Genomic DNA, 13,386 nt, shown 5'->3' with positions numbered 1-13,386 from the left:
TTTCTAACTAATCTATCTATCAAACTTTAAACTACTTTAAACTTCTTCAAACTCTCTGGTCCGGATTTCTCAAGCCAACTTAGTTTGTCTCAACTAACTTTTTTTCTAGTTATAATAAATATACATTTGACGAAAGTGGCCCTGACTGAATTGTAAATTTGTTATGAATTGCCTATTGAACTACAATAGTGATGTGCAAAGCACTTTTTTGTTTTTGACATCTTTAGAGTGAGAATGTGTTGCTCTTCCACTGGTTTCTGGTGGTTTTGAACTCTGTGTGGTCTCACAAATTCTGACTGTGGTTTCAGTGATAGGCCTTTTTTACGTCAATTTAAACATCAAAGGTATGTCAATTTATGTTATTTCCACTACACGCCTGTGTCTATTATATTAATATGATCTTTTCTCTATTGGGGGCCTAATGGTTAGAGAGTCAGACCATTAGTTCCATTCTCAAGAATGGTAGGAAATGTCACTACTCACTGCTCCTAATGTGTGTGTGCACTAACTAAGGACAAATTCCCAGTATGATAATAAAACTTAATGAATGGTGGAAAATCATGGGGAAAGACTTAATTTTTCTACACTACATTTACAGAGGTGCTATATAATTTCACTTAAACCTTTTAAACATTTAAGTAAAAATGGTTTAGGTAGATATTATCCGTGTTTCTTACTGAACCCACAGTCAGAGCTCAGAAGTGAGAGCTGAGATCAAACCAGCAGATAAACCAGAAACCAGCAGTAGAAAAGAGAAGAAAGAGCAAAAACACAGACAGAACGAGAGAAGAAACTAAGCAAGACTGCAAACGTTCTTATGCCATGAGCACAGCGCTGCAGAAATCTCCTGAATATATCTAGGTAAGACACGGTTGTTTATTTCACTTTTAGTTATTAAAGATGAACTGACATGATGTGACACAGACTACCCTTATGAAAATATATAATTCCCTATATATGAATGATCAATATATGAAATGGTTTAACAGTATATTTGAAAATATACAGAGCAATATATTGTGTTCATATATTACAATATATTGAATAATACATAAGGAATTGACGCTTTGTATATATCGAAAAATGTGACACTATATTTACTAATATATCATAATGTATGTAATTTTATATTCAGTAATACACTTCATTATATATAGATTTATATGTGATCAGATATGGTACTGTATGTGTAATATATTGCAGATATATTTAGTCATGCAACATAAACACACACATATGTAGAGAAATATATAATGTAATATATTTGTTATATATTTAAATTATTTACATTATAAATGTTTCATATTTTCAAAGGCACAAGCACACCTGCATGTACTAAAGTATTTAGCCAAGAGACTATCACTGTGTTGAAGAGAGCACAGATATTACTTTTAAAATACAGTAATTATAGTCTTAATAATGTTCGGCCAATCGACAACCGAACCACAGGCTCTACTCTTCAGCACAATGACCCCAAAAACACACACACACCAGAAAACCTTTTAAACTCCAAAATAATAGAGCATTAAACACTAACAGATCCTATTATCCTTTTAACATTAAATAACACTTCATTTTAACATTTGCTCTGCTTTAACAGTCAGAAGCAAAGCATGCTGGGAACTAGAAATCTGATGTAACTCATTCCGTGTGTGTGTGTGTGTGTGTGTGTGTGTGTGTGTGTGTATATATATATATATATATATATATATATATATATATATATATATATGTGTGTGTGTGTGTGTGTGTGTGTGTGTGTGTGAGTGTATGTGTCTGAACATACATTCACATTTAACATGTGCAGTATTTGTGCAAAATAGGATAAAACTTTGTATATTTCATAGTTCAGCCATACACAGTCAATGCATATATTGCAGCATATTGAAAAATATAAGCACTAGTTTCCCATATATGGAAATGCATTATGTAATATATCACATTATATTTTGCAGAATATTCTCATATATTTTTGTTTCATAAGGGTAGAATGCATTCATGTCTGAATATTCTCAGTCGTATGTTCAGCTGGAATGAGCTTTGTGACTTCTGAAAGTTGCTCAGCATTTATTCAGCAGACACAAATTTTTCACTTTTTCATTTATTTAATTACATATTTTCAGCCGGATATCGCAAACAGTTTAAAGACAGACTGGAAGATGCAAAATTATTCATATGACTGGAATACATATGGTCCATATCACTGGGATCCGGTCCGGCTACAGGTAAATGTCAGATGGTCCATCTTCATCATCATCGGTGTGTGTGCAGGTCTACCAGCTCTTGTTTGGTCTGCCAGCGATCTAATTCATCACAGAAAGAATGGACACCGTATTTCAGCCTTCATCATCCTCCTCCTCCTCACTGACTGTGTTGAGATTTTCTTGAGTCCCGTCATACTGTTAAAACTGTTCTTAAATATGTACTGGAATAGAAGTTGGACATTTCTGGTTTTTGTATCTTTATGGTCCTTCTCAAGACACTGTGGTCTCCTCCTGAACCAGCTGGTGGCGCTAGAGGGAATTCTCTCAGTGAAATATCCACTGCACACTGCTTCAGTTTTCTCTTCACCCTTTTTCATCGCTTTCTACATACTGGTGTTTCTCTGTATCATTATCGGTGACATTTTATTGTTTAATTATAATTTCTTTGTTCTTTCAGTGTTCATTATATCAGTGATCACATGGATAATATCTAGTTTAGCTTGGTGTTGTACTGATCGTCACTCTCACACATCCAGAAAACCAGATCGTCATATTTGGGTTGTGTTCATATTCACTCTGCTGGTGCTTTTACTGCCCAATATTTTATTATTCTTTCCTCTGCCTCTTCATGTTTGGTTTATTCCTCATATCTTGTTGAGTGTGAGACTGATTTCAGACCCTCTGCTGTGTGTGCTGGTCTGCAGGCAGAATCTCAGTGTTCAACATCTCAGCCCGACAGGACCAGTTTAGTCTGAGCTGGTCTGCTAAGATGGACTCGTTGTGATGACATAATATTTTGACCATATCAAATATGCAGAAACTATTGCTGTCAACCGATTAAACAAATTAATGAATTAACCACACACTGAGATTAATCGCACCCAACATTAAATAATGCGAGAATCTCCAAATGAATGCAGATAAAGACATTAAGACAGATCTTTTACATGTTTGCTGTACTCCAGTACTAGAATGAAGGCCAGTATGACCAACACTGATACTGATGCCTCTATTTGTTGGATATATTTATTATTTTTACATTTCTGGGGATGAAATTTGTATTTATAGTCATTCAGCATACAGTAAAAAAAAATCGATTTATTTAATAGGCCTGAAATTGACAGATGTTTATGTTTATCTTGTATTAACAATCACCAAACATTCTAAATATTATTGTAACTTTTAATTGAAGTAAACTTGCCTTTTATTTAATGTGTTTCTGATGTGTCTATGTCAATACTCTTTGTCAATCGGCTTTCTCTGATTAAATTAAACTGTATCTTTCATTTTCAAGATATATGGCCTAAGTAATCAATTAGTAATTAAAGGATTTGTCTTCTGTATTTGTATCAATCCTCTAAATACAAACTCAGTATCTCACATTCACAATTATTTCCACACTTACATCTGTGTCTTCATTACTGAGAGGAGCACATTAATGACTGATGAAGATTAATGCACGAGCGCCCTGTATGTGACCATCAGTATATATGTGTCTCTCTCTCTCTCTCTCTCTCTCTCTCTCTCTCTCTCTCTCTCTCACTCTCTCTCTCTCTCTCTCTCTCTCTCTCTCTCTCACTCTCTCTCTCTCTCTCTCAAATTCAAATTCAAATGAGCTTTATTGGCATGACTTGTACAGTATTGCCAAAGCATTGGCCATTACATAAATGGACATTACATACACAAATAATCAATAAATTCAATAAATCAACCAGTAAACAAATGCATGAATACATTTATATAAACAAGAGAAGAAAAACAAAACAAAAAAAACACGTTTGTACATTTGTACCAACATTCAGACAAGATGAGAGTGATTCTGACTTTAGTTTTGTCCACTGGCGGACTCTCTGAGTTTGTGGCAGGCTGTCACATATTTTGCTGCTGTTGTGATTGAGCTGGAGTTCTCTCCCAGAATATGCTTTAATTTTTATGAATTTGGTAATGCCATAAAATTTGGTTCTAGTTGTTGGAATCTAGTGAAATAGTCTGATCTAATGCTGTGATAGTGATCACAGTGTATCAGGAAGTGTTCTTCTGTCTCCACCTGCAACACAGTCTCTGCTCTCTCTCTCTCTCTCTCTCTCTCTCTCTCTCTCTCACACACACACACACACACACACACCTCTCCCTGAGAGCACAGTGAACACAGCCTCTGCTCTCTCTCTCTCTCTCTCTCTCTCTCTCTCTCTCTCTCTCTCTCTCTCTCTCTCTCTCTCTCTCTCTCTCTCTCTCACACACACACACACACACACACACCTCTCCCTGAGAGCACAGTGAACACAGCCTCTGCTCTCTCTCTCTCTCTCTCTCTCTCTCTCTCTCTCTCTCTCTCTCTCTCTCTCTCTCTCTCTCTCTCTCTCTCTCTCTCTCACACACACACACACACACCTCTCCCTGAGAGCACAGTGAACACAGCCTCTGCTCTCTCTCTCTCTCTCTCTCTCTCTCTCTCTCTCTCTCTCTCTCTCTCTCTCTCTCTCTCTCTCTCTCTCTCTTAGATACAAGCTGGGTAAGATTATTTTCAATGTATCATGTTCTAGATATTTGAATTGATTGTGGAATTGATCTCTGATATCTGAAATATTAAATTGTTACATGTGATTATTCTAACTGATTTTGACATTGTCCATTTAATGGTTAAAAGGAATAGTCAAACATTCGCTCACTTTTACTAAGGCACAGATGTTATTAAAACCTTTCATTTATGGAGTCAGATGAAATAACGAGTACATACATATGATTAATGTATTGCAAATTTAACCAACCAATACTTTGCATGAGTGAGGACAGAACATGTGATAACCTTCCCCGTGTATTGGCGGACCGGCGTTGGACCAATATATCGGGCCCTACAATACTAATCAAAAGTTAAAAATGTATTTGATGTGATTGATCTTAAAAAACAAACAAAACTAAAACCAGTCTGCTGTCCCTCTGCTGTTCTGAGGATGATCAGGAGATCAAGCCTGCAACTTTCCAGTTACTAACTCTGAGCTTTAACTACTACACCACTTGAAACATGCACCAAAAGAAATGTCTTGGTAAGACTATTTTACATGACTTTTGTGCTTTTTTTTTTTTTTTTTTGGTACTCATGCACTTTGATTCTGTCTAGTTAAACACACTCATCAAGTGTTAACCACATGGTTTAAGTGTGAAGAGCTCATCTTGTTTAGTGTGATGTGCACAGATGCCTTTAAACCATCCACATTATTATTAGACACGATACCACTCATATTTTAAGAAATGTGTTGGCGCTGCATTTCCAAGAAACAAGATTCATTTTCACACCTCTCTCTTTTTAGCCTAATAAATATCAGTCCAGTGAGCTTCTCAGACACAGCTGATGCTTTCTGTACTCAAACTCAGACTGAGACTCTCTGTTATTTACACAAGCTCAAGAACAGAACAGGTAAATCTGCATGCTCTTCAAATGACTGAAACACTGAAGTCTAATATATGGATTTATTATTGATATGCATCTAGTTATTTTGTTTATGCTTTCATTATTTGAGTTTGTTTCTTTGTAATTATGGCTTGATCTCTAAAACACAAGTAAAGTGGATTACTTTTTAATTGATTTATGTAATAATGTTCCCTTGTTGAAGAAGAAAAGTCAGTATTTTGTTTGTTTGTGGGTTAATTAGTGGTGTTGGTTAATGTGAGTCTCTACATCTGTGCTGACTTCATGCATTCACTAAAAACCACCAAAACACCAGCTGATTCAATTGATCAGATCATCACTGATCTGATGAATCACATTCAGATAGTGACTTTCATTTTCCACCATGTGTGTTTAATTAACCCTAGTAAAGTTAAAAGTTAAAATTTAACATTCAACAGTAAATATTCATTTGTTAAAAATGAATGCACTATTTGCTTGACATGCTAATCAGTCATGTACTGTCAACAACATTACACCGGTTGCCTGCTGTTAAGAAAGTGTGTCATCTGGTTGAAACAACCTAGTTATAATACTGAAAATGATCATTTGATAACAATACTCACTTTTCATGTACAATAGTCTCATGGATCTCATACTACGCTGTAAAATTCAACAGTTGTTCTAACCAACACTTTTTAGTTAACTTTATTTAGGGCCAGATTTACTAACTAGCACTTACTCCAGCCCAAACCCTATTTTGGCGTTAAAAACTACTGTCAGGATTTACTAAAGACACACAGTGAAGAAATAGCGCTGCTTTTGACCTTTTGTGTGTTTGCGTCTGTGTTCTTTCATTTTCGTCAGTAGATCATGTGTACCATCACCGCTTTGTTGGAATTGCGCTCTCGTGCTAATTTGACCTGTTTAGTAAATCTAGTAATCTATAATATTCACATTCTATGCCTTTTTACTCAGAAAACTCTTAAGAAAACTCTCAAGTTAAGAGTGATTGATGGGTTTGACTGCTGTTTTGTCAAGCAAAATACAAAAATACAAAATTAAGGCAGTTTTTGAGGCGGGGCAATTCTTAATAGACTTTTCGGTAGCACTTTATAATAACTGCACGCTATGAATCATTAGTTAGGCATTACTAAAAAGTCAATTCCTCATTTATAAAGCTTTAATAGACATTAGTAAGCATTTTGAAAAATAGAGCTATAAATGATTTATTCTTGATTTATAAGCATATCTATAATGTGTTTAATAATTGTATTTTCATACTTTATTAATGATCAATTTCTAAATGAAGTATTACATTATTTACAAAGCAGTTATTTAGGAGTTGTCAGTGTTCATACGATCATTTAGAAAGTGTGAGTAAATTATTAATAAACTATTTAAATGTACATTTATGCATCTTATTTAGACATATATTAATAGTTACTCAGTGTGTTAATTAATGCTTTATTAACGTATTCTATTCCTACTGTAATTCATGATTAATTCAGGTAGTTATAAAGCATCTAGTAGTGGTCAGTTCACTGTGTGTGTGAGCTCATCTAAAGTGAGGACTAGTTATGCCTTATAAAGCTTTTACAAAAGAGATTTAAAGGCTCAGTTATCTTCTAAACAAACACAACACAGAGTGATACAGAGAATAGAAATATTTATTTCAAGAAGCAGAAAAGGAAACAACTGTAAACTTGATATAACATGAAAAATAAACTTCTGCTTGTCATAGAAAAGGCAAGTGGTGTGCATGCTTTCTCTAAGTAAGTTTTACAGTGTTAACCTGCTTTCTCAACCTGCTCTTTTCTCCAATTTTTCTCAGGATGAGATCTGAGGCTCTTCTCTCGCTCCTGTTCATTCTGGCTCTGAGCGATGGAGCACTGACTGTCAGAGACCATTCAAAGTTTGATCAATTCATGCGAAAACACGCTCTCTTAGCTCAGATTAACACCAGTGATAGAAGAGCTTGGTTGAGCTACATGTTGTACAACAAACTCTGTGACCGAAGTCATAGATATTCCTTCATCCAGGACAGCGAAGAAAATATAAAACAAATCTGCAATAATTTGGGCCGACGCACAACGGAGAACCTTTACATAAGTACACGCCGCTTCCGGGTGTACATGGTTGACTGTGTAAGGACAGGAGGGCAGCGTGTCATTGAAGGATGTACTACAGGTCTATATCATGTAACTGTTGGCTGTCAGTTCTTCTTTCAAACACAAATTCTGCCTGTGCACTATGAAGACCAAGACAGTGGAATAGATGTAAATAGTTGCTTTTAAACCATGATTTTTTTAAATTATAGACAGTGATAACAGTAATAACACAGTAAGACTGAAGAACTGGTGCTTGAAATGTTGCTTTCTAACAGTTCTTTATAAGCATCCCTATAAAAGCTTTCTTTGCAAAGTGCAGTTTGGTATTATAAAACAAACTGATCAAATGTACAACTTGAATGCAACGCAAGTCACTTTGAATAAAAGCATCTGCCAAAAGCATATATGTCTCATCTCTGTTCTTTTGTGGAGTAATTTTGATTATCTTGGATATAATAAACAATAACACTTTAGATGCTTAAGTCACAGTTGATATGTCTGTGTCACATTAGCAGATTAGATGAAATAAAACAGTGCTGGATTTAATTGCAGCTGTCTTTTCTCAACCCATTCTCACTCCTAAGGCGTCAAAAACTGAAGTGGTCAAGCGTCCTCTGCGTCTCTCTATGGATGAATTGGGAACTCCATTGATTTCAATGGGAAACCTGTGGCGTCAACAACAGACGTGAAAATCGCACTGAAGAAGTCTCATATTGAACACATTGCGATATTGGACCCCGTCTGTTTATGTTCCAATGACACATGATGTCTCTCCACACCTCATAACCTTTGCAAGAGTGGAAGAGCTAATCTGACTCGTCACATGACATCAGATACTCGATTATTTTGTCATAATCAGATCAGTTACACTTCTGATAACAGTCTAGTTTGGATGTAAATCATGTTTTTTTTTTTTAAGCTTAATTCATATGAATATAGCTTGCTATTAAATATTTGTCTGGGCATGCGTAGGATGTGTCGAGCGAGGTGCAGCTTTTGCTCTGTCTCAGTTTCTGAAAGTCTTCATGTGAAGTCCCACTCCTTTTCAGGATCTCTTTGATATATGCAGAACCAATATTGAAAATAATCATTTATCTTTTTCCATATTGTTAAAGCATTGTGTTTTCTCTTTTCAGCTTCATAAACTGTACTTGATGTCTTCCTAATGCCTTTATCAAAAAAACGTCAGTGCTCATCAGGAGTTTTGCTAAAGGACATATTCATTGCCATCCATTAGTTCTAGTCATGCAGTGACTTCATGATGCAATAGACACATTGTGTGTAAGTGTGTATAGCAGGTGTTTGTCTGAACAATTGAAGATAGTGAGAGTGTTCAGGAAAACCTTTTGAAAACAATCAGTATTTAAGGTATTCTGTTTGGTGCTGATAGAGTATTACAGACACGACACACTGGACAATATTCTGTTAGTTTGTTACATTTACATTTAGATGGACGACTTTTAAATAACTACGTCAATGATTTATGGCCATGTTCTCCCTTTCGAGTGAGTAGGGCAGGGATGTTCACTTCCGACTGGAATTTGCCCAATGTATTGTACAGTTTTTCTGAGTTGCTAAAACACTAAACGCCATTCTCAATAGCCTAAACCAGTTTGTTGAGTAAATCACTCTTTCTGTAAGCAAGTTCAGGTTTGCAAATCTCATGCTCTCTTTTTGCAAATCTCTGAACACATTCTCACACTCTCTCATCACGCTGAGATGATGCTGAGGCAGAATTAATCTCTCATTGACATTGATTTTGAACTCTTTTGATTTAGAGTTGTTGTTTTTTTTAACCTTTTTGCCTTTGCATTACTGTATGCAAGGGCTGAATATACAGACATTCAGTGATATTCAGTACAATACTACACTTGCAGTACTTTCATACTATTTATTCCCCTTACTACTGTAAGTTGTCATTACTATACTTTTTTACGCAATAGCAAATTTTGTTTACTTTCTTGCAATATATACTTTTTTCTGTAACTGCATGCTTTGGATTCTGTGTTCTCCATTTTTTGATGTAGTGTCTAATGAATGATCTGTAGTGTTTATAATATCGACTCGTGTGTGTATGATCTGAGATCATTGTGTGATTCTGAGCAGATAAAATGGTTTTGAGGCATTGTTTGATTTTGCCAGAAGAGTCAGAGGTTCTGTGGATGTGGTTTGAAGATTTGGTTTTGTGTTTAAGGTTTTGAGAAAGTGGGTGATGGTTTCAATAAATGTGTCTTAGCATAAAAAAAAAAAAAAGTAAACCTTAAAAAGTAAACTCCTCCCCCTAGTGGGCGGTGTCATGTTTCACATTACACAATTTACTGCAGTATTTTATAATCAAACCTCCTTCGTTCTCGGGCGTCTTGCGTTACGGACGCTGCAGTTTATTTCTCTGTCCAGTTCTGATGCAGGACTCCGGCATGTTCAGCAGGAGATCAGGAGCCCTGGGCGTCTTCTTCCAGGTGTTTCCCAGAGTCAGCAGAAAGGTCTCTTTAATGTCCTGAGTTACTGTAACTGTGAGGTTTCACCTGCACACCGTATGAGTTACACTACTAGAGTAATGCTCTTATTACCCCTACTCCATCACACCCATTGGCATCAACATTAAAATAGCAGGACTACTTAACATTTCAATAAAGTCGATTATATATAAAATTTCATAATTCCAATGAACTGCAGTCCTGTGTTTGATCAGTACTATTGGAGATTAGTTTGGACAAAAACACAAGGTCATACATTCAGAGCCAGAATCCAGACTCAAAAGCCCAGTGAGGAAAAGAGCTACAGATTTGTTTTATTGAGTTCTCAAGTTACAATTTTGCATGTGCCAAACATTTGAACAGATACTCAGCCGCTGATCATCCACACCGCCCCGGGATTTAATCGCTGTTAAAGGTCTGAATCTCCAGATCAGACAAGATGCTCCTGCAAGAGGACCAGATTACAATCACATTCTGGAATCTTCTAATTCATCTAAAGCGTCGACGTAGGCGAGACGTACTTGTGCTGCTCTGAGAGCTGGAACTCCTGCTGGATCCTCTGGATGAGTGTGTGTGTGTCGGGCAGACAGAAGCCAGCGGAGATCTTCACCAGCTCCACGGCCTGATCCACATCACCGCTCTCCTTCACACACGTCAGGAACCGGTTCAGCAGATCCGCACTGACACACACACACACACACACACACACACACACACACACACATTAGTCTGAACCATAGACTGTATAAACATAGTAGTGTGTGTGACGTCAACCGTAGTGTTTCTGAAGAGTGTTTTTGAAGCCCAAAGTGGGCGGAGCCGGCCGTCGCCATCTTGGATAACTGAATGTGCAGCGAGGCGGATTAGCTGAGGTGACGTGACGCTAACAGACAAACGGCTAGTAGTGGCATCAGTGGCAATCAACCTGTCACTCAAGTGGCCACGCCCTTAATTATGCAGAACTTTAAGGCTTAATATAGTTTAAACGGATGAGTTATTAAAAATTCACCCCCTCACAGTTTTCATGAAGGGCAAAATTAGCTTTATAGACCAAAAACACTTTTAGCTCCAGCGGTAAACATGTTTTCTTCAGCTGTAAAGTTGGGCACTTTAACATGGGGGTTTATGGGACTGAGTCTCTTCTGCAGCCGGCCTCTAGTGGCCAGTGGATGAACTGCAGGTTAAGTCTCTTCAGTGTTGGATTGAAGAGAGAGACGGAAGGTTCTGCTTGGTTTGAACACATCAGGACTTGAAATAAAGCCTTTCAGTCACAGTGCACGGGGCAAACATTGCTACATTAACTTTTAGTCAATAAACATTAGTGATTCATATTGGCACATTATAAAAATCTTGATGCTTGTGGAGCAAAATCACAAATGCCTGGAAAAGTCATGGGAAAAATGAGCGGGCTCTTACCTGGGAACTCTATTGTGGGTTTTGAAGAGTTTCAGTGTCTCCCTGAATGAAGAGAAATAAAATAAACAGATCTGAGGGGCGTTTAACACACATGACAGAATCCCATAGGAGACGTTACCAGGCGGCCGATCTCCTGTGAGCCGCGAGCAGAACAGAGATGACGTTACTGAGAGAACCGGCCGTCCAGCTCATCAGGACCTTCCCTCGGTCACCGGTGCTGTACATGCTCTTAATGTCCAGCGCGCAGTCGGCCAATGAGTCCTGCACCTGAAACACACACACACACACACACACACACACACGTGCAGACTGACACTGACTGGCTTCCAATGACAATGCATGGAATTTTAACAACAAAAGCAGAAGTAAGACTTATATCAGCCAATGCAGATCATCTGAAACCAATGCTGCATTCTTCTGTCATAATCATTTGATGTGAACTAGTGATGCGGTTGTACCTGCTGACTGTGTGTGTTAGTACACCTGCAACCAGATCACAATGATGTCACATCCTGTGTGCGCTCACATGAAGCAGTGCATGAGTGTGTGTTACTCACCGAGGGAATCAGATCTCTGTACCACTTCATCACCACGTCCACCTGCTCCATCAGACACAGCAGACTGAAGAAGCGCGCGCTGGAACACACACACACACACACACACACACACACACACGAGCAGGTCAGACGCCAACCACCTTATTCCTGACCGGCTGACCACGCTTTAATTATGGGCGGCACTTCCGGTTTGGGGAACTTCCATTCACCCAGATTATTTTCACTATTTATTATCTGTCAAAACACTTTGAAATAGTATCACATAATGCTGAAGTTAAGGAACATTTTTACATTTTTATATGTTCCATAACACAGATATAGCCTATACTACAGCAGTGATGTTTACCCGGCCCGTTATTGCAGTGGAAGGACTGGTGCTCTGGGGTTCCTCATGATCTGCTGAAGCACCTTGTTGATGCTTTACACTTTAAATGTCCTTTTAATGCTCAATGGTTGAAGGGCGAGTGGAATAATGTCATCATTGTACCCAGTTTAAACATTTCTCTATAATTGCGTCCACAGAGCGAGCCTCTCACTGATTGTTTACAGCGTAGCGGAAGTCATAACTCGTGCAGGAATAAGCTGGATTGAGTCTGGGGTGGCGCAGTGGGAGCCCTCAGTTGTTGTAATTGAGTGGTGAGAAACAGGAGTGACGGGTGCTCAATGCTCCAGTGAAGCCTCACAATGATCTGACAAAGACAGACGAATCACAGACGGATAAATAGGGTGCTCGATGAGGATCAGCTGGCGCTGATCACCCGGGATAACGAGACACGCCCACAACACTAATACACACAACACTGACAGACAGCGAGGGCGAGACAGTGAACCCATGAACCGTGACAGAGACAGAGTATCAAGTCTTTGTGAAAGTTGATATAACACATCAGAGACTTTAGCTGAGTTTGCTAGCGGATGATAAACCACAGTAAAAAACAGCTGTGGGAACTCCCGAGGAAGATAGAATGGTCTAAGTGATACACTCAGTAGTTCGATATTAGGAGTGCAGAGAGATTCTCTTACCACCACTTGTCTACACCAGTTGTCCCTAATGAGAAAACAAACTCCACCACCACGTGACTTTGCCGTGATATCCGAGTCTCGATCCGTTCGATACACTGTGAAGCCAGTTGGTATTCAACCTCACTTGACGGGGTGCTCTCATTCAGCCATGTTTCTGTGAATGCCAGCACACATGCGTTTCTGTATTCATGCAAGTAGCGTAGATTTGCTGTT

At 38.1% G+C, this 13,386-nt stretch overlaps 1 protein-coding gene across 1 annotated transcript; it reads right to left on the bottom strand.

Annotated features, from left to right (window-relative positions):
• Positions 1-10,461: 10,461 nt before the first annotated feature.
• LOC307170908 (small ribosomal subunit protein mS39-like) lies at positions 10,462-12,201 on the bottom strand (the record flags this gene model as incomplete). The annotated part of the gene is made up of 6 exons (XM_079892217.1): positions 10,462-10,622; positions 10,699-10,857; positions 11,594-11,635; positions 11,712-11,860; positions 12,052-12,076; positions 12,173-12,201. 6 exons carry the CDS (start codon positions 12,199-12,201, stop codon positions 10,577-10,579), a joined length of 450 nt encoding a protein of 149 aa, XP_079748343.1. The 3' UTR covers positions 10,462-10,576.
• Between the last annotated feature and the right edge of the window lie 1,185 nt (positions 12,202-13,386).

The sequence above is a fragment of the Squalius cephalus genome (genome assembly GCF_949319135.1).
Source record: "Squalius cephalus genome assembly, chromosome: 14".
Taxonomy (NCBI): Eukaryota; Metazoa; Chordata; class Actinopteri; order Cypriniformes; family Leuciscidae; genus Squalius; species Squalius cephalus.
This window is presented reverse-complemented; position numbering and strand designations above follow the sequence as displayed.